Source organism: Suillus subaureus, assembly GCF_016647635.1.
Source record: "Suillus subaureus strain MN1 chromosome Unknown BJ212scaffold_32, whole genome shotgun sequence".
In the NCBI taxonomy this organism is placed as follows: Eukaryota; Fungi; Basidiomycota; class Agaricomycetes; order Boletales; family Suillaceae; genus Suillus; species Suillus subaureus.
The window spans coordinates 232,318-252,362 of NW_024538588.1; the positions used below are offsets into that span (position 1 = coordinate 232,318).

At 45.2% G+C, this 20,045-nt stretch overlaps 6 protein-coding genes across 6 annotated transcripts; 3 read left to right on the top strand and 3 right to left on the bottom strand.

Annotated features, from left to right (window-relative positions):
- Positions 1 to 584: 584 nt before the first annotated feature.
- On the bottom strand, positions 585 to 3,504 carry BJ212DRAFT_1484180 (uncharacterized protein; the record flags this gene model as incomplete). Its single annotated transcript, XM_041340746.1, has 3 exons — positions 585 to 853; positions 905 to 1,562; positions 3,145 to 3,504. 3 exons carry the CDS (start codon positions 3,502 to 3,504, stop codon positions 585 to 587), a joined length of 1,287 nt encoding a protein of 428 aa, XP_041189498.1.
- Positions 3,505 to 10,262: 6,758 nt separating this feature from the next.
- BJ212DRAFT_584385 (uncharacterized protein) lies at positions 10,263 to 10,976 on the top strand. Its single transcript, XM_041343580.1, has 4 exons — positions 10,263 to 10,413; positions 10,538 to 10,581; positions 10,628 to 10,668; positions 10,720 to 10,976. The coding sequence occupies exons 2-4, from the start codon at positions 10,566 to 10,568 to the stop codon at positions 10,933 to 10,935; spliced, it is 273 nt and encodes a 90-aa protein (XP_041189499.1). The 5' UTR covers positions 10,263 to 10,413; positions 10,538 to 10,565; the 3' UTR covers positions 10,936 to 10,976.
- A 525-nt stretch (positions 10,977 to 11,501) lies between these two features.
- On the top strand, positions 11,502 to 14,429 carry BJ212DRAFT_1484182 (alcohol oxidase; the record flags this gene model as incomplete). Its single annotated transcript, XM_041340747.1, has 22 exons — positions 11,502 to 11,553; positions 11,605 to 11,638; positions 11,695 to 11,774; positions 11,835 to 11,858; positions 11,909 to 12,032; positions 12,090 to 12,112; positions 12,170 to 12,193; positions 12,251 to 12,362; positions 12,417 to 12,519; positions 12,567 to 12,647; positions 12,702 to 12,879; positions 12,930 to 12,965; positions 13,027 to 13,106; positions 13,158 to 13,485; positions 13,538 to 13,623; positions 13,675 to 13,750; positions 13,800 to 13,964; positions 14,022 to 14,077; positions 14,134 to 14,160; positions 14,217 to 14,240; positions 14,290 to 14,324; positions 14,375 to 14,429. 22 exons carry the CDS (start codon positions 11,502 to 11,504, stop codon positions 14,427 to 14,429), a joined length of 1,803 nt encoding a protein of 600 aa, XP_041189500.1.
- On the bottom strand, positions 14,218 to 14,882 carry BJ212DRAFT_1377674 (uncharacterized protein). Its single transcript, XM_041336527.1, has 2 exons — positions 14,375 to 14,882; positions 14,218 to 14,324 (listed from the first exon to the last, which is right to left on the bottom strand). Exon 1 carries the CDS (start codon positions 14,670 to 14,672, stop codon positions 14,514 to 14,516), a length of 159 nt encoding a protein of 52 aa, XP_041189501.1. The 5' UTR covers positions 14,673 to 14,882; the 3' UTR covers positions 14,218 to 14,324; positions 14,375 to 14,513.
- Positions 14,883 to 15,515: 633 nt separating this feature from the next.
- BJ212DRAFT_1302344 (Alpha/Beta hydrolase protein) lies at positions 15,516 to 16,582 on the top strand (the record flags this gene model as incomplete). The annotated part of the gene is made up of 2 exons (XM_041333249.1): positions 15,516 to 16,104; positions 16,158 to 16,582. 2 exons carry the CDS (start codon positions 15,516 to 15,518, stop codon positions 16,580 to 16,582), a joined length of 1,014 nt encoding a protein of 337 aa, XP_041189502.1.
- Positions 16,583 to 17,898: 1,316 nt separating this feature from the next.
- Positions 17,899 to 20,041, bottom strand: BJ212DRAFT_1377690 (sphingolipid C9-methyltransferase). The gene is made up of 8 exons (XM_041336528.1): positions 19,622 to 20,041; positions 19,416 to 19,568; positions 19,344 to 19,365; positions 18,936 to 19,299; positions 18,765 to 18,889; positions 18,541 to 18,718; positions 18,273 to 18,469; positions 17,899 to 18,212 (listed from the first exon to the last, which is right to left on the bottom strand). The coding sequence occupies exons 1-8, from the start codon at positions 20,025 to 20,027 to the stop codon at positions 18,200 to 18,202; spliced, it is 1,458 nt and encodes a 485-aa protein (XP_041189503.1). The 5' UTR covers positions 20,028 to 20,041; the 3' UTR covers positions 17,899 to 18,199.
- Positions 20,042 to 20,045: the final 4 nt, after the last annotated feature.

Sequence of the window (20,045 nt, forward strand, 5' to 3'; positions counted from 1 at the left end):
TCTGGACTCTCAACTCTAAATCCACTTCTCCAGATATCTGGATTCAAGATCCGGATCTCAAATGATCTGATCTATCTTTATCTCCCTTCTGGAATCCAAACCCTATATCAGTGCCCAACTCCATTTAGACTGCCCCTGTCTCCGGACTCCGGTTAACCATGTTTCCCTTTTGATTATTGATCCATTACATACATTTCATTTCCGGTGTTCATTATTTGTGATCCATCCTACTTACTAATAGACTCTGCATATGCTTTGTACATAGCCTTTATATTTGCTGACTGATTCCTATATGATACCTACAGTATATAAACCTCCTGTAACTCTCAGAAATACTCCAGTTCAAATATCATCTTAGTTCCTGCTCATTCCTGTGTCCTCTGGACTTGAGATAAGTCTCATGTCATATTCCGAGTCTTAGGATTGCATCCTAGACTACATTTCCGACTCTACCTTAAGGTAGTCCATCCTCTGTTAGTTTCTAGTCCAGACTTCATCCAGATTAGTCTTATCTGCTTGCCCAGGTAACATCTGGATGTCCATTGTCTGCCCTAGTCAAATCCTGGAAACTCCAGACGACTGCTCTAGCCCCCAGAAATCAAGGGCACATACTCAGGAAAGGGGCACAGCGTACGAGCTGAGGCCAAGCCCTTGTGATCCAACCCCCTTGAGCACACAACCTTAACAGAATGCTTTGCCCTTCTGATCAAGTGCATCTGCATAGCAGGATCACAAGCACCTGTAGTACCATCAAAGTGGTACATATAGACAAGGAAATGGTCCTTCCATGACCAATCTGTATTGCTCTTTCCAACTGGACGCATGATAAGTCTAATTTGACTGACTGTGTGACCTGAAAATAACAGTGAGAAAGTATTTAGAATGGCAGAAGGTCATAACGCACCATGAAGGCCATCAGTAGGCCAAAGGTACCCCAACTCATTATTCACAATAACTGAGTCATACCTACCAGAGTTCCAGACATCAGAAGGTGGCACACAATTCAGGGTCTGTGCAGGCTGTATGATGCTACTATCATGGAAATCTGTCTCCTGCAGTTGAAGTTTGAACCAGATTTGAATTTTATCAAATGGCAGTGAAGCAGCAGGTCCAGCCCTCCTGGCTCCCCTGATTGCATGGATATAATCTTGTCCCTGGGTAGCTTCATGATGAAGAAAGTCAACAATGGCTGGCTGTAAGTCAGAAAGGCCAAACTTGATAGCAGCATCATCAACAGAGATGGATCTGATGGATGGGGAATATGTAAGATGAAAGGCCATGCATCCAACGATGAATGTATGCAATGGTACAGGGACTGTCCCTACCTCCTTATGCTGGAGGATCTTCACGATCGCAAAGTAATTGGTGATTGGGCATGAATATCCAGGACATTTGATAATGGCCACAAGTTCAGTGGGGAAGTCATGATTGTCGTCCATGTCAGAATCAAGATCATCATCAGGATCATCATCTGGCAGCTTCGAGCATGGCATACCATCTATGAGGCTTATTCCAAGGTCAAAGTGATGGCACTTGTCAGCCCAGTCGAGATAGCAACAAATCTGGGGATCATAGTTGTTGTTGCTGGATCATGCAGGATCTTTGATTTCTGTGATATGTGCATGCTCTGTTGTGTCCGTGGTCCATTGCATGGCAACACCAGTGTTGTGGATGCTGGGAACTATACTCTGCATAAGCTCCAACTTTGGAATGTACCAATTATTGATGACTTTGTTCTTAGTGCCACAATGAAATCTACCAGCTGTGATTGTGTGTTTATTGGCATGAAACTCATCAAGTGCTCTAGAAATGCACTTGATGTCATCATCATCAATACATGGTGACTGGACAAGATACCAAAACTCCATGAGCACTCGAACAGCTGCAACCATGGTGCTAGGTGCCGTGTCCACACTAACTGCAATTATAAAACACTGGATGTTGCGTTGAGTTTATCCTGTGACCTGTTTGAGCTTGGAGATACCACCTTGAAAATGATGAAATCTGGTGATGGGCTGCAACACAGAAAACCAGAAATCAACTTCCATATCCCCAACTGCAGAAATAAGCCACTTCATGTCATGGTTGTAAAACTCTTCGTGAATGAGATGCAGAAATTCAGGAGTGAGGAAATGAGATGGTTTAGCAAGTATCCAATCCTGCCAGAAAGGTTTAGAGATGCCATTCAAGCAAAATTTCCACACTTTGTGAAAGAAGACCTCAATGTCACTGGGATCCACCCTTGTGTGAATAGCAGCCAGTTGTGCAAGTGTAGTTGATTTTGTGCAAGGTTCATGGCAGAAAGGGTCTCCAAACTGCTTGGACATGGCTGTGGTTACCAGAGATGTTTTCCCACCAACAGTAGCTAACATCATAACCTCCAGAGTATCAATGATGTAGCTTGCAAGGGGCGTAAAACAATAGCAGCTATGTCCAACAGGGTCTGAAAGCATGACCCCTTCACAAGCAGCCTGTTTGAGCAGACACAATGATATCAAGGCATTCATGAGTTAATTGATCCTCCAGTACACCCCAGATGCGTTTATTTTTATGTATGAATTTGAGTACAGGGAGTAGGGCAGTGAGTATGAAGGAATTGGATGAATTCTTGAGTCGTGTGGACATGCTGATATTGGCAAGGCTGATTAGAAGCAGGTGCACAACTCTGTCGCCCATCATCATGGATATATTTATTTTGTCAGATGACAAAATGGTCCCAAGGAGTGTTGTGCCTTTGGGTAGGGCAGACTGTTGAGAAACCAATAAGTACAACAACTCATACAAACAAGAATACATGCCTGCATATTCCATGCATCATCACCTGTCATCCATTCTGAATATATGTAGCACAAGCGCTGTGCAGTACTATAGATCCTGCGAGGTGTGAAGTCCAACCAATCATGAAAGAAAGGATGATTCAGAATGGCTGCAATACAGTCCAGAGGATCATGCCAGTACAGAACAACAGGTGATTTGGTGGGATGACTTGTGGTGAGCACTTGGGACATCCAGTGTGGACCACTGGGCAACATCTCTGCTCTGCCTCATAGTTCCTTGGCTGAGGAAAAAAGATAACAGAAGATCCTTGATCTTGACAAAAGACTTACCATCAGAATTATAATGAAAAAGAAATGATTTGCTTACCATCTCCAGTGACAAAAAACTGTCTATCTTCCCCATGCTCAATCCTGAGTGCAGTAGCCACAATGCAATCTCCCAGTCCTTTCGGCCACTGAACAGGTAATAAGGATTCTTGGCACAGTACACACTGTTCTCATCAGAATTAAATAAGTTGAGGAAGGTGTACCCCTTGCCATATGACTGAGAGGCTTCAGGATACCAGTCAACAAAATCTGAAGCACAAGTCAGTAGTTTTCCCTCCTCATGGACCTGGCCATCACTCTCAGCACTACCTTGAAATGCCTCTGAGTTGTCCAAATCTCCAAATGTGAAGTCCTCAGGCTCAATACTGGGAATATTTGGCTCATTTAGGTCTGCATTCATGGGGTCATCATGATCAATATGAGCAGATACAGACCACAGACATATTAAATCCTGTAGCCAGGTGTTACAAGCTGAGCGAGGCTGGCTCATGTGATGAGCAACAGTAACCTGATCTTTGAAACTGGTCTTGCTGCAGGAAGGACACTGGAAATTAGGCATATCCAAATTGTATCCAAGCAAAGTCTGAGCTGCCAAGTGTGAGATTAGCCCAGTATCAGTAATTAACTTTGTACTCTTTGTTTCTTCACAATGTCAGCCCCACTAATTAGTCTCAATCTCAGCAAGGATATCCCATCACCTTTGCACCTAATCCCTTGCAATTATCTGTGCACACGTCCTGTTCAGCAACATTCAAGCCATGACTTGTGTCATCATAATTCCAGTGGTATTACTGACCTATATGATGTACAGTAAGCAACAAAACTGTTGCAATGTTTGTATGAGATTGATTACTCTGGCTATATCATTACGGGGATGGCAGCTATGAAAATGTAGATGAGAGTGATATTGTAGCCCTACCTCCAGGCCACAATTGTTGTAATACATTGGAGATGCGAAAATGTTTCCTTAAAAGGATATAAGCAATTTACTACATGGTATGCATTGCAATGGTTTTGTTGCTGATACTTTTAAATATCAAAATCCTATCAATAGACATCAGTTATGTTATTTAGTGTGTCTTATAATGTTATGTGACATGCAAAAGGGTCAACATGATATAAACAAAGCCAAATATTGAACTTTCTCAACATTCATCATCATGAAAGCCCTCTCTGCTGACAGAACCAACCAAATCCTTTTTTACCTTGATTTTAACCAATCTACAAGGGAGATCTCACATGCTACTAGTGTACACCATAGTATCATTATCAGAATTCACCCTGAACTTCATTCTGACCTTCAAAAGTCCCCTGGTGGTTGTCCTTCTGTCTTTTCCTCTCTCAATATTCAGCATGCTATTTGGTTAATCAGTACAGACAAGGCTGAAAATGTCACTCAAGTCACAAGAGCACTTCAGGATATCAAGAACCAGCCTATGTCCTCTCAGACAACCCATCATTACTTGAGGAAATCTGGTATGAAGCCTGTAGTGAAGCAAATACACCCTCTCCTATCCAAGTGTCATAGGAGAGTAAGACTATACTTTGCTATCAGTCACCAGCACTGGATGGTGGGTGACTTGAAAAGAGTCATATGGTCATATGAAACCAAAATTAATCATTTGGGGCCAGATGAAAGGAAATAGGCTTGGAAAAGGACAGGAGAGGGCCTGAGTATGAGGCTAGCAGGAGACAAGAGGGTGTATTTGCTTCACTACAGGCTTCATACCAGATTTCCTCAAGTAATGATGGGTTGTCTGAGAGGACATAGGCTGGTTCTTGATATCCTGAAGTGCTCTTGTGACTTGAGTGACATTTTCAGCCTTGTCTGTACTGATTAACCAAATAGCATGCTGAATATTGAGAGAGGAAAAGACAGAAGGACAACCACCAGGGGACTTTTGAAGGTCAGAATGAAGTTCAGGGTGAATTCTGATAATGATACTATGGTGTACACTAGTAGCATGTGAGATCTCCCTTGTAGATTGGTTAAAATCAAGGTAAAAAAGGATTTGGTTGGTTCTGTCAGCAGAGAGGGCTTTCATGATGATGAATGTTGAGAAAGTTCAATATTTGGCTTTGTTTATATCATGTTGACCCTTTTGCATGTCACATAACATTATAAGACACACTAAATAACATAACTGATGTCTATTGATAGGATTTTGATATTTAAAAGTATCAGCAACAAAACCATTGCAATGCATACCATGTAGTAAATTGCTTATATCCTTTTAAGGAAACATTTTCGCATCTCCAATGTATTACAACAATTGTGGCCTGGAGGTAGGGCTACAATATCACTCTCATCTACATTTTCATAGCTGCCATCCCCGTAATGATATAGCCAGAGTAATCAATCTCATACAAACATTGCAACAGTTTTGTTGCTTACTGTAACTGAAGCTATTGGATCGATGGTAAGCCAGCCATATTGTACATATACTCACTCTCACTGACATAGTACTTACAGACAATCAACAATGGCAACAGTCTTGAAGCAAACCTCATCATGGACCTGGCCAGGGTGAGATGGGATGTGTTTAGGGCAGAGAAGATGCTAGCTGATTGTGTAGTGCAAGAGCACAAAATCCTGGTGAATCTTCACAAGTATGTACCAATCCAACATTTTGAAGAAAAAGCTGGACAAGGCAGACATAGGATTAGGCTACATGTGTATCACCTTCAAAAAGCATGGACTTTCTCACTGTGGACCTGCACTATGCAGTTTGCAAGGTAAGTACATTTGCTTGTATTTACCAGCATGGCTCTAATACTGCCCATAATGTCCTACCACAGAACAATCCGGTTGTGATATAACAGTCATCTTAGATTGATGACTCACCAAGTGATTGTTATTTTTTGTGTTAAAGTTGAACTTGTTGAGACTCTCCAAGACCAACATGTGGGCTATGTGCAGTACTGTACATTTTTTAGGCATATATACTAGCATGTTATATCAAACATTGTGTGTAACAAGATGCCAGTGATCATTCCCACAAAAGCCCTTAGTACTTCCAAGCTTGTGAGTGACTTAGTATTACTAGTACTACTGGTTGATTCCAAGTCCCAACAGGAAGTCACTGCAAATTTATCGTGAACATACAGTATACATTCTGTGAGTGCTGTTACTGCTTTGGGTTACTGTGAAATGCTGTCCTATTATGAACGTCTGGGGTTGTGTGTTCTGTGAGCTCTGTTGCCACTTTGGGTGGCTGTGGGAAACTGTCAAAAATTCCCATGTCTGTGGAGAAATTTGTGGTTTGCAGATGTATATATGTTTGAGCCTCAAAGTCATACTAGTCCAGAATGAGTGTAGGTAGCATGTGGTGAAGAAAAGATATCAGTGAAGGAACAGGTATCATGGAATGTGAGCACAAGGTAGGATGATGGTAAGAAATGAAGAGGAATAAATTTTAGAGAGATGTATCCCCATAACTCGGATGTGAAGCGTAAAGCTTGCTCGCATCAATAATTATAAGTCACGTGGGTGCGCTGACGCGACTCTGTCTGAAGTCTTGGTCGGTGCATAAAGAATACTAAACCCTTACACTTTGGCCTTCCTTTTTGTCACTCCTGTCCTGCATATTGAAGTACGTTTGACACCTCCCTGGTTTTGGGCTGATCAATTCAAGGAATCAAGATGATTACAATACACAACGCAATTGGCGATATCTTACTCAGTGGTGTGGTGCGAGTTCTGGACGCCACTCACGACGACTTGTCCGACTTTCAAATCTTCTTCAGAACACCAAATGACTTGTATAGATACCACGACGAAAGTTCAAACAAAAAGCAAATTCTCGCTCTTTCCAGAAGAGTGTTAATCACATCGAGCATCTCCCGCTACACACTACTGTTAGTCGACACATGCACATGCTCCTGAAAAACAATTGAAGTCATGTCGGCTCCTGCATCGGGGTCGGCCACGAGCTTGGCCTGGTATTCTCGAACGCCAAGAATCAGGCGCGGTCCTAATATAAACAACCGCACAAGTTGGAAGATGTCAAGCAATCCAAAGTAAATCTGAGTTCCCAGGGCAGTTGTATCCTGTAGAAATGATAAATAGTGCTCGCATGCAGAAGTAGTGGCAGATTAGCATACCGCTGGCAACATCGAATAAAAATAACCGAGATCGAAGCATGAAACAACAACAGCACTACCGCGTGCAGAACATCAGCGGATCAAGGGACCTACATCGCTTATGAGCTCACCTCGCAAAGTAGACCACGTGAGTTTCCATCAACACCGTGAAGCAATCCCCGATCATTCCTCCCGCTGAATGTTGTCGCAGTTCACGGAAGTGTTTTACAGCAATCCACAATGTGAAAAACAATGCGACAACCTCCCATACAGTGGTGAGTATCCAATTCATGGAATGCAGGAGTAAATAACCGGAGCCAACCGTGCACTGAGAGGTGCCAGAGAGAATCAGCTCCTCTGGTATTCCTTCATGAGCATGACGCACTTAAATCTTTGATTCATAATTAAGCGTACCCCATGAATTATTCCCCGCTGATATCGCAACGGCCACTCCGTCAAAGATGTTGACAGCAAGGAAGGTGGCAATGAGAAATATCAGCACCTTTCTAGATCGCTGATACATAGCCTGTAATCGAGCAATCAGGATGACTTGCATGACATTTCAGTCAACTCGATATCATGGAGTATTGCGCAGCGCACCACCCAACATTGCATATACGACGACACCCATCCAATTCTTTGTGAAGTTCAGAATAAGGCCTGACAATTTCAGTAGTATTAGTGGTCAGCCTCAGAGGCTCCCATACTCAAGACCAGCTCACAGCTGTAGCAGTCATTAAAATTTAACTCACAAGATAGTCGAGAATCCCACTCACCCCTACATGGGAGTGCAGTTCATTAGATAGCCATAAACATCGGTGCGAAATACTCACTGCATCTCCCATTGAGATCGTTGGAACCCAAACTGCATTGCACCAGTCAGAAGAAATAAACACAGAATACACTAGGAGATATACGTACTCAGTATATTGATGCTGATTGTAAGACATGAGGCGGACTGGTTAGCACAATGTCAATTACTTAGTCCTTTTAGACATACACAGCATATGATATTCCAAGATAACGCAGCTAGGATATTTTCCGCGTCAGCACGACCTCGCTAACCACGCATATAACATATAACACAGGCTACATACACTGAGATATAAGACGGTCATAAGGGACCAGCGTTGCTTCTGGCACAAATCAATTTTATTTTCAAGCTGCTCTTCTACAGCGGGAATCTGCTCACCCAGACCAGTTCAACCTATGGGGGCATTAAGTTAGTGAGATTCTTGCTCCGGTCATGATATGAACGTACCTCTTGTCCGAATGTCAGGACTAAAAATATATGAACATGAACTTTTTTTGTTACTAGCTTGCTTACCCCAATCATACATCACCCCAACAGAGCCGGCAACTGCAAAACCATAGTTCAGGTTAGATCAGAAAATCATTAACTGGCCATCCACGAACCTACAAAATAGCTGGAAATACGATAGGAATAAATGGACGGCCACCAACTGGGATTATATGAGACTAGGGTCATAGTATTTCGAGAATGCGTAGGAGTATGAGTGAGCTTGTGAACTTGGTGGATGTTTGACGATGGCGTTTGTGCCGGCAGATACTATGCTATCATCCAGTGGTTGTACGGCCTTAACTAGAAGGACCGGCTATCTTCCTTCGCCTGTAAAGGGCTGTTTAGGGGTGACTAAGCCCAAATGAGCATCAAGGGATGATATTCGTTGCTGTGTTGATTGATTGATGTAATGCAAAATACACCAGATACACCTCCGGAAGACGCTGAACACCAGCCAGTCCATTGCTCATGATTGAATCGGGCGTCGAAGTATCTCCTGAATCCATGAAGCGATACAGATATCATGATCGTCGTAGTAGTTGTCATTGATCTGTCTGAAACTGAACCTCATGAGTGGCTGATGGCGAAGAGATGTAGTCTCCCATGGGCAGATCAGATAGAAGGAACATGAAAGACAACCAACAACGTTCCTTCTTGATTAAAGAACAGACGCATCAAAGAGTATGACGAGCTGCCGCCCTGGTCAAACCTTATGGATATGCTCACTGTTAGCAGTCCAACTAACATGACAGATTTGTACCCTCACGCAACCCCCACGTCAGCTCATGTGTATGGCGCGAATATTGCGTTCTTGGCAGGCGCTTCTCGAGCGATCTATTGTACATCAATCAAATATCATATTGGAATTGTTGGTGATGAGACACAGACTTTCTTCCTTGCATAGCCTATGCAATGAGGTGTTTGCCAGATTATGGACAACGTCAGGTTTTTCTGTCAAGCATCGCCAATTTTATCATGGAGATGACATCTAGATACATATCATGATATCACTGTCACACGTATCCTAGCTTGGAAGGGGGCACTGTTATCACCAACACCTTAGAACATTCTGTGGCTGCCCTTACCTTGGCCGTCCAGGAGGCTTAGCATTTCGATCACTGCGTGTCGGCGGTTGAACTGCACTTGTGGTACGATTGGATCGTGTCGGCCGTGTGTCATGTATCGCGTCTCGCGTCTCATTCCCGTATACATCCTAACTGGGCGAAAGAATGAACACGTACAGAGCCGGCGCGAACGTGAGGCCGAAGTGCACAGTGAACAGGTGGCAATTAGAAAATGATCGTCACTGCAGAAACGACTTTTTAGTTGAACATTGATTCGAGCAGGAATGCTTGGAGATCCCGACGTATTTAAACGTACCTGTTGCTAAGCGGACACAAACACGACTTGCAGAATTTTCGAGATATTTGACGTCCAAAACAGTGGTACGGATTTGTAGTAGCAGCCCTAACAGACCCTATTCAAAGGACTGTCACACACCACGACTAACCAGACCACCTTTAACTTCGCAAGACAGCCTCTTTCCTCACTCAAAACCGCGTCCGTTTTTTTCAATACTGGCCATGCACTAAGTGATGCACACCTCCCAGAGTTGGGTTCCATTACATGATCGATGCGCATAGAGAATGGACAATGGGGAAGCCTGGAGTTTGCGAAGCAATTTCAAAGTGCCTCAAATCGAATGTACACCGGTCTTCGGGTTAGACCTGTGGCGGCGCCGGCCACTGCCTGTAGTGGCTAGTAGCCGATAGATATTTGACTAGATATTGAAAATTTCAAGTTACCCCCGACTCAATAGCCTGTCGGAGTTAGAACTACCCTTTGCTCATCACTCAGAGTCAGTACATGATCAGCCTTGGCAGACTTACCGTATGATGACTCTGTTAATGTTCTTCGAGATTGGTGAGGCGACCGTCAGTTCGAAGTTTCTTACTTTACCATTTACTTTTAGTTCTCACGCCCACCATCACATTTTTTGAGATATTGACACTATCTTGATTTTCATAGCATGCTAATGAGGACCCAGGAGTATCTATCGTGATGGACTGCTCTACATGTTCTGCATCATGAGTGCGAACAGCATTAAGTTATTGATTTTGTGCTGACATCTCTGTAGTGATGTCCGCAACCAATGTGATTGTAATCGCTGTGCTACCTGTGAGTTCTTTCTTTGTTGACCGGATCTCGAAGAACTGAGTAGATCCCTAGTTCTCGTTCAGCGACATGCTATGCACGTTCGTCTGGTCGATCATACATGTAGATGTATATCGTCGAAGCTCATCCCTCCATTTTAGACCTCAGATTGTTACGCACAGCGTTCTTACTTCTCGCATACTATTTAATCTTCCAGTGAACAAGGTGCCAGTCTTCCCACATACAATCGACACCCTCTACGGAAATGACATCTTGTCCACACGAGTTTGATGCGATGTCTGGTGGCAGTGGGACAGCTAGTGGCGCTGACCACAATCAAGTGTAGACTGCTGGTTCTGCAGATAACATGACACTAATGAGCGTTTGTCATTTGAGGTAAATTTTTCACCTTCAGTGCTTCAAATTGCGTATCAGTGGCCATGGACGGGTAATTCAATTTGGCTACTCCATGTGAAATTTCGTCCCTCTTGATCACATGGGTATGATACAAATTGCGACTATTTTGAAATGCACTTACGGTTACAACGACAAGCTCTCCAACGACTCTGTTACATAAACCCGCAGTTCGTCTATTACAGCATTCCCATCTTATAACGATATTCCAAGAACACCAACTGATTCCGCAGTAGCTGATACCAACTTCTCGAAAACAGAAAAGATTTAGGGTCTCCATAGGTAACTTACGAGAGAATGATCGCAGTAAGGTTAAGTCGACATTGACAATGACATGTTACAATTTATGACATCGTGGGGGATTTTTACGTTGCTTCAAGGTGTACAAGGATTCCAAGCCCTATATATGATAGCCCTTACCCCTCTCAGCTCCTGGGTACACGATGGTGTCTGCTGCAGACTTCTCTCAACAGGATTTTGATTATATTATCATTGGTATGTTAAGTTATGCCTTGTGTGCGATTTGTTGATATAACATTTTTACAGGGGGCGGAACAACTGGCCTTGCGTTGGCCTCGATGTACACACTTATCATTCTTCTTCTTTCCCTTCAAATCTAACTTCAGGATGTTATAGCCTCTCAACTAATGCTAGCGTTCGCGTAGGAGTTATTGAGGCAGGTCTGAGGAAGGACGATGAGATGATTCTTGTCCCCGGTAAGTAGTCCAGTGACTTATTGACCTTGTATTGATTTTTCCCGATTTCTCTTGGTAAAGGCATGATCGGCAAGGCAGTTGGAAGTGAGTCTGGAGATGTGCTTTAAAGACAGCGCATCACAGTTCGAGCTTAGATCCCGAATATGACTGGAATTTCGTCACAAAACCCCAACCATTTGCTCAGAATCGGGAGATGCCAATCCCTAGAGGCAAAATTCTTGGTGGTTCATCAGCATTGAATTATATGGCTTACTGTCGGTGCGTGCATGCATACTACGTGCTCGTACGATCAGACACTAACTTTCACCTTCATAGCGGTTCCGAGCTTGAGCATAATGGTGAGTATAAAGGGCCGTGTAACTCAGTTGATTACTTCCATGCTCACGTGCCGAAAGACTGGGAGAAACTCGGCATCAAAGGTCAGTAGTACATCGTTCAGTATGGAACAGGACACATTACCGATCTCACTCGTTCAGGATGGAATTGGAATACTATCAGTGATGCAATTAAATCCGCCGAAGCTTGGAGCCCTCCAACTCACCACGCCAAGGCGCACAACGCAGATAATGTTGCAAAAAATCATGGCAGGTAGGACTAGCACTGTGGATGCAAATTTGTGTGGACGCTTCATTCCCGGGCCAGGTACGGCTATGTCAAGACAACTGCATACAGTTACTATTATGATCTCGTTCTGCCATTTTTCGAGACCATGAATAAGTTGGGTGTGGTCACGAACCAATCTGAAGTACGTTTGAATATTGACAAAGTGAACGTAATTGAAGTTGTTATCAGGCCTCCGGAGACATTATAGGTATTTGGACATACACAGCGTCCATTGATCCTCAAACAAATACACGCTGTTACAGTACAAATGTGAGTGGGCAGAAAAGGCATTTTGAAATATTTGACGATGGATTATTCTTCCAGGCGTATTATGATCGGGTTTCTAACCGATCAAACATCGTTGTACTCACTGGTGCTCAAGCCTCTAAAGTGATTTTCAGACAAACCTCCAGCAGTGACTTGCAAGCTACAGCAGTTGAATATTATAAAGGGGGGCGGACTTACAAAGTCCCTGTGCATCGGGAAGTGATCATATCGACTGGTAAGTGTCTATTGTGATGGTTGAAATGTTAACTCAAATGATGGGGTAAGGCACTCTGCAAACCCCCCAGCTTCTAGAACTTTCAGGTGCGACGCTCAAGCTATAGTATCAAATGATCTGCTTAGTTTTCAATTTCTGCGCTACCAGGGATCGGGAATCCAGACCTCTTGCGTAGACTGAATATTCCCGTAAAAATCGACTTACCTGGCGTTGGCGAAAACTTTCAGGTCGGTGCCACCTCCAGTTGAGAAGCGAATAGAGCCTGATACCTGCCTTAGGACCACCCTAGGGTATCCATGGGTGCCGAGCTGAAAGGCTCGCACGAGACCGCGGATGACCTCAATTCAGAAACCTTTGCTCAACATAGCCTAGAACAATATCGTCTTTCCAGAACAGGGATGCTCAGTAGCACACTGTCTACCCTGGTATTCATTCCATCGTCATCTTTCATCCCACCAGACAAGATGCGGGGTATACTGTCAGCCCTGGACAAGGCCCTGAAATTACCCCAAATCCAAAACTCGCCCTGGAAAAAATGGTACGACGTCCAACGTGCCTGGCTGGAGAATGATGGTATTGCTCAGTTAGAGGTGGTTTTGTTCCCTTGTGCGTCTTTTGTCTGTCACGTATGGCATGGATGTGTGTTGATCACCCACAGCTTATACCCACGCTGCGTGCACAAACGAAAAAGCTAAACATTACACGATATCGGTCTTCCTGCAACATGCTTGGAGTCGAGGACATGTCTGTCTGTTTGTCTTCAAATTGCCACTTAAACTCATGCTTCCACCACAGGTGCATGCGACTTCTTCGTCTGTGTTGGATTCACCAGAGATTGACCCGGCAACGCTCGATTCTCTGGGGAACATTGGTAAATGAATCATTATTCCCCGCAGACAGACCATTGAATCTTCTTCGAGATATGATGATGCTTTTGGAGGCTATAAAATATGCTTTCAAGGTCATGGAGACAGGGGCTCTGGGTGACTTGACTGCGGAAATCATTGAACCTAAACCTTCTTGGTCAGATGAACAATTGATGGATTACATCCGCTCAGATATTGTCAGCGGATTCCATCCTATAGGTAGGTTGCTTAACTTGACAACTGCAAACTTTTCTTATCCAAGTTAACCTTCGAAAGGGACGGCCTCGATGCTCCCTCGGTCCGCCAATGGCGTCGTTGATAACGAACTGAAGGTCAGATTTATCCTTAGTATAATTGTCTGCGAGATGAACTCACGGATTTTCTACAGGTGTATGGGACAACCAACCTGAGAGTGGTGTGTATATATCTCTTGACAAACTGAGCGCAGCTTCATTAATATGCACTTCACAGGCGGACGCCAGCATCTTCCCAATCGTAAGACTGAAAATTGTTGCCTTGGGTATACTAATACGGGTAATCTTAGCACCTGGGAACTCATCCTCAAGCCACACTTTATGGGTAAGCCATCAATGACGATCTTGCGACTTGCTCTGAGAAGATCTTTCTAGGCTGGCTCACAAAGCCGCGGAAATTATTCAAACCAGCGAAAAGGCCAAACTTTGATATCCTCGATGAAAAGTATTGTCCTTGGACGACTGTTTACACAAGTATTATTGCATAGATGTCTCAAGCACCGATAGTTCCTGTTCATGTCTCAATCAAGTCGATTACACAGTAACCCTTCACAGGCACATATTGCTTAGCGATCATCTTGATCACTTCTTGAGCGACCATGCCGCCAAGGAAAGCTGCAGTGTTGGGCAGCTCGGAAAAATGTGCTTGAGCAGTAATAGTGACATGAGTCATAACTTTAAACCAAGATATAACCCTACTCACATCTCAGCAGTGGCATTGCCAACCTCATCAGGAAGCCCAGTAGACTGTCCGACGATGGACTCTGCCAATAGTGACATTTAATCCAAACTTGCCAAGGCCAAGTCCATGAACCGTGACGCTGTAGACGTCTCATCCAGGCTGATACATGTATGCACGTCAAAGATGACCCGCGTCCGAACGTATCACGGAGGGACACTGTAAGTTGTTGGTAAGGAGTCATATCGCAATCATGGAAGCTGTCCACGGCAGACGAAAAATAAGAGTCGGGTAAGAGACAAAGGTTGAACAGTACACATGACAACTACACTGCAACATTATCACTGACGACGCCCGAGGTGTCACTGAGTCGACATTCTGGGCATGAGGGAAGAGCGAGTGAGCGAAAAAGGTGTGAGTCGAACGAATAACTTGTCCGTGGATTCCTAAAATGTCATTCAGGAATGTAAGAGACTCAGCATGACTGCAGGGATGAGCAAGCGTGTGAAAGGGGAGTTGGGGGCTTGACGTGTACTAGTAAGCACAGTACTGTTACGATGGTAAAGCTGAGCACACGATCGAAGCGAGCACCGATGTCAAACGGATCATGCTCATGATCCTGACACGCATCCCTGGGACCCTACACATCATCATCGTCCGTTTCCCTCGCTGTAGCTGAATACGCTGCGCCGCATTGATAGCAGGTTAGCAACCCCATCTGTCTGAATCAGTAATCAGCCAAGTTGACATCCGGTAGCAGTACCTAGGCCTGCATATAGAACCCCGCATAAAATGCCTACGCACGAATGATAGATCACAAATACATTAATCTCAGAAATGTCCTCACCACTGACTCGACTCACCTGGACCCCTGCGCAAGCAGCAGCTCTTCATGGTATCCGCACCGCAATGGGTGCTTTCAAACCTACGTTTGGACAAGCCCAATCACTTGCTGAGCGCGCACAGGTGCCCAGCGAAGGAATCCCGGAAGGAATTCACATCTCTTGTGAATTAGCTCCCCCTTCCCCTCAGATCCCTGTATCCATTCACTCAACCTCGATCCAACCGGGTCAGGTTCCCATCTTCTTTTATAATGATGCGCCTTCCGAGTCCTTTGCTGATGTGAAGAAAGATGACAAAGTCATTCTTCATATGCATGGAGGCGGCAACGTCTCCGGGCATCCAACGGAACAGAGGTTTATATCATTCTTCTCTCGCATACTTTATGCACTCGGGAAGAAATTTGGAGCACAAGGATCCGCTGCACCCATTATCGCAGCTCCTTCCTATAGACTCGCGACAGTCGCCGAGAACCTCTTTCCAGCGGCGTTACAAGATCTATTCTCTGCATACCATCACCTGATCTTAAAAGGCTTTACCGCCGAGAATATCACTATCACAGGCGATAGTGCAGGTGGAAACTTGGGTGCGTAATGATTGATCAAGTTCTTCTCCCATTCGTATCTCACTTTCGTCCAGCTCTTGTCCTCACGTACATTATTTCACAATCCACTCTCCCAATGCCAGGACGCGTCGCACTCTTCTCCCCAGACGCAGACCTCACTTACGCCTCTTCCACCTCCGTACCTCACGATATCATCGCTCTATCAACCTACCAAGCCTGTTCTTCCCAATATCTAGGCAATTTCCCTGCTAGCGACCCTCTAGCATCAGGCATCCTAATTCCATTCACTGCAAGCTGGCCGAAGACATTGGTGTTGACCGGCACAGCTGATAATGTTGCTGAGAGCTCGCGGAGAATCGTGAGTGGTATTCAAGAGGCGGGTGGAATAGCTGAGCTTGTGGAGTATGCGGATTTGACCCATGGGTGGTGGATGTTTCCTCATGTCTTTCCGCAGTCGGATGATGGGTTGGAGAGGCTTGCAGTTTTTGTACACAATTGAATGGATTGTAGATAATTGTGTCTTCTGCTGCAAAGTAATCTATCGTGGTCATGTATGGTCTAGGGCACTTTCAGATTTCTGCCATTATACTACTAGCAGCACCAAAGTTAGTCGAAGTCTGCCTCAACAGAACAGCATCACACGTCCACAAAATCCAAAGGCGCATCCATATCTGTGCATCTACAGACGTCCCAATACAATAGCGCACTCATACCAGAGTACGAACATCACCACACAACACTAAGGCCCAAATCACAGATCCCCAACGTGCCCATGCACGCCCCTCGCAGAACCCTGTCGTGAATTAACGACAGGTACAGACACAGCGTGCGGAGATTTCTGGGGTACCGGCGCAGGAGCTTTGCGAGACGCAGCCAGACGGCGTAAGCTTGATCGGGGTCCCAACAGTTGCAGTGCAGCGCTGTCCATCGCCATCACATTTCCATCCGTATACGCTTGTACTTGTGAAGTCTGGATTTACACCCGTGGTGGGGAAGTAGACGCTGTGAAATCAAGTCCGCGGGGGTCCACGTAAACGTGCATGCTCCATCGACTCAGCACCAAAGTGCGAGGCCCCACGGGACGTCCAACCGCCATATACCAGACAAGGACGCCGTCGTTGGTAAGGCGCAAAATGAATCCATGGATCCAGGATCGTGGCGCTCACGACGGATGAAAACAAGACAAGCACTGAGATGATTCGAACGTAGATATCCATGAGCATTTGCGATGAATGTGCAAAAAAAATACTTACTATTCGAATTCAATTCGTAGAGTACTTGAGCTGGATGGTTCGAACGTGAACAGTTACAAAGAAAAGGCGCAAAGAAAAAAACTTACAAAAGTTCGATTATCTGCGCTGCTCTAGATGTCAGACGTCCATGTCAACGACCAGATCCCAAATCAATCGACCAGGAATATAACACTCGAAACCAGATCAAAAACATACTAGCATGGTAAACATTGACATGGTATCGAGCGCTGCACTACCGGGATGGGTAATAGGTATCACTTGATTCCGCATCCGGCGAACAGTACAGACCCAGACATTCGACTTCTTTGGAATGAGCGCATGCCACCGCTGCCCAGAATAATGTGAACGAGGCCTACCGGTAGGACGATTGACTCTCGAGATTGATCCTGGACTTGCCAAGGCCAAGTCCATGAACCGTGACACTGTAGACGTTTATCTCTGATACTGCATGCACGCCAAAGATGATATACATGCGCTGGCATGATGCGCACGTATCATGGAACAACACTGATGTTGGTAAAGAGTCATATCGCAGTCGCGGAAACCGTGTAATTATGGGAGACGAAAATAGGCATTAGAGTAAGAGTTGAGTGAGAGCAAAAGGTTGAATTTGACCGCCGTTCGGATCGCAAACAGATAAATTTTAAGCAATACTGGCACCTCGATCACAACGCCGTTCATCTCATGTATGCGCCCATCTAAGCAGTACTGTGTAGGGCGGCATTCACAAAGGAGGGAACGGCAGAAGCGCATCATGCTGGGGCTCCAAATAAGTCAGTATATTCTACGACCAAGACATTAATTCAAGCGAGTGGTATATAGCGCATCGCGCATCGTCCGTCGGTATATGTATACGTAGTTTTTCACTCCACCAAGCTTCCCACGCACGCGTCAGTCCAGTTCAATAAAGCATAACCGACCCAGAAAAAAACTCACCTAATCTCTGCATCCCTCCCATCGCGCACCTGCAAACTCCAATGATTCTCAACGCCCAGAACCCGGTGGTAGGCATTGAGGTTCTTGTGTAAGGTAAGTTGGAAGACGCTGGCACTACCTTGACGGGAGATGATGGTGCTGTAGGCGAGGAAGAAGACCCAGATTCGGTACCAGCGTTCGCCGTATTTGTCTACGACCTAGAACGCGTCAGGTCAGTATCACGTAAGTGGGAGGATGAGTAGGACGAGAGGGGAGATGACGGACGCACCTCCTTGCGGTTGCTAACCCAGTTCAAATACCACCTCCAGATAGTAGCACTATAATGCACACCCAAGACATCGATATTCTTCACTTCAAACCCGGCGGCTTCGACTTGGTTGATAACCCAGCCGAGAGAGCAAGAAGCGTCTGCACCGGGGAAGATGTATTTATTCATGAAAAGACCCCTGCGCGGCGTCAGCGCATGAGATGTCAGATGACAACGACACCCACCAGATGAGGTCCTCGTATTGCCACGAAGGACGGATACCGGCAACTTGGAGGACGAAGGTGCCATCATCCTCGAGGAGGTCGTACATTTGACGCATGAATGAACCGTAGCGCCTGATTCCGACGTGCTATTGAGAGTTAGACGAGGAGGTGTGAGGAGGAAGCAGTACTTACCTCTGCCATTTCCAGACTGACGATCTTGGTAAAGTGTCCAGGGCCGCCTGGGATATCCCTGTAGTCCATACATAGGATGCGAGCCTTGTCGGGGGTAACGCCGTTGGTCTTGATGCGCTCATTACCAAATTTGGTCTGGTTTTTACCGAGGGTAATACCTGTGACGTCGCATTTATAGTTCTTGGCTGCGTAGGCTGCGAGGGTACCCCAGCCGCAGCCGACGTCAAGGAGACGGTCATCGGGTTTAAGGTTCAGTTTGGAACAGACGAGACGGAGTTTGTTATCTTGGAGTTCTTCAAGGGAGGCATCTTTGTTGGCATCTGTGATGACGCCGGAGGTGTAGATCATGCGTGGGCCGAGGAACCTGTGGTGTGTTAGAGATAATATCGTCGAGTTAAGGATACGTACCATGAGTAAAAGTCATCGCCTCCTGCACGGTTCAAGTAAGTAGAGTGAATATAAACGTCGAAGACAACTTACTGTCGTAATGGTCACGGACCTGTTCTTCGTCTTGGGATTGAGAGTGAACGATGACCTCGGGAAGAAGGTTCGTGAAGACGTATTTGAAAAGTTCAGGTGTCATGACCATTTTTGCCCAATCATGACGTTCCTCCATGATGTCCAACACGTCACCTGTGCACGTTGTGAGGATGAAATCACAGTAGAAATATAAAGATGAAAATTACCGTTAAAGTCAATCTTGCCTTCAAAGTACGCGTCGTGGAAGACCTGCATTGGGATTTTCATGTTGCCGTGGTACTTTTCCTTGAGTTCCGGATCGTGGACAGTGATGTAGTCTTCGAGGTCTTTACCGGGCATAAGAACTTTGACGTTTTTGCGACGACCATAGGTGCTCGCTACGGCCCAATAAGCGACAGTGACAGGGATACCTGTGATGACGAGTATGAAAAGATATGTCTTGAAACCGCCACGGTTTACAAAGGGAAGGATGCGTTTAATGACCCATGGCACGACGAGGACGAGAGCAGCGAGTTGAACATTTGAGAAGTAACCATTGCCTTCTGCTAAACCAAGCAGCGGTGCATTTTTTATAGAAGGGACCTTTGTGATACGAACAGGTGAGAACGTCATCCTCGCCGTTGTTGCTGG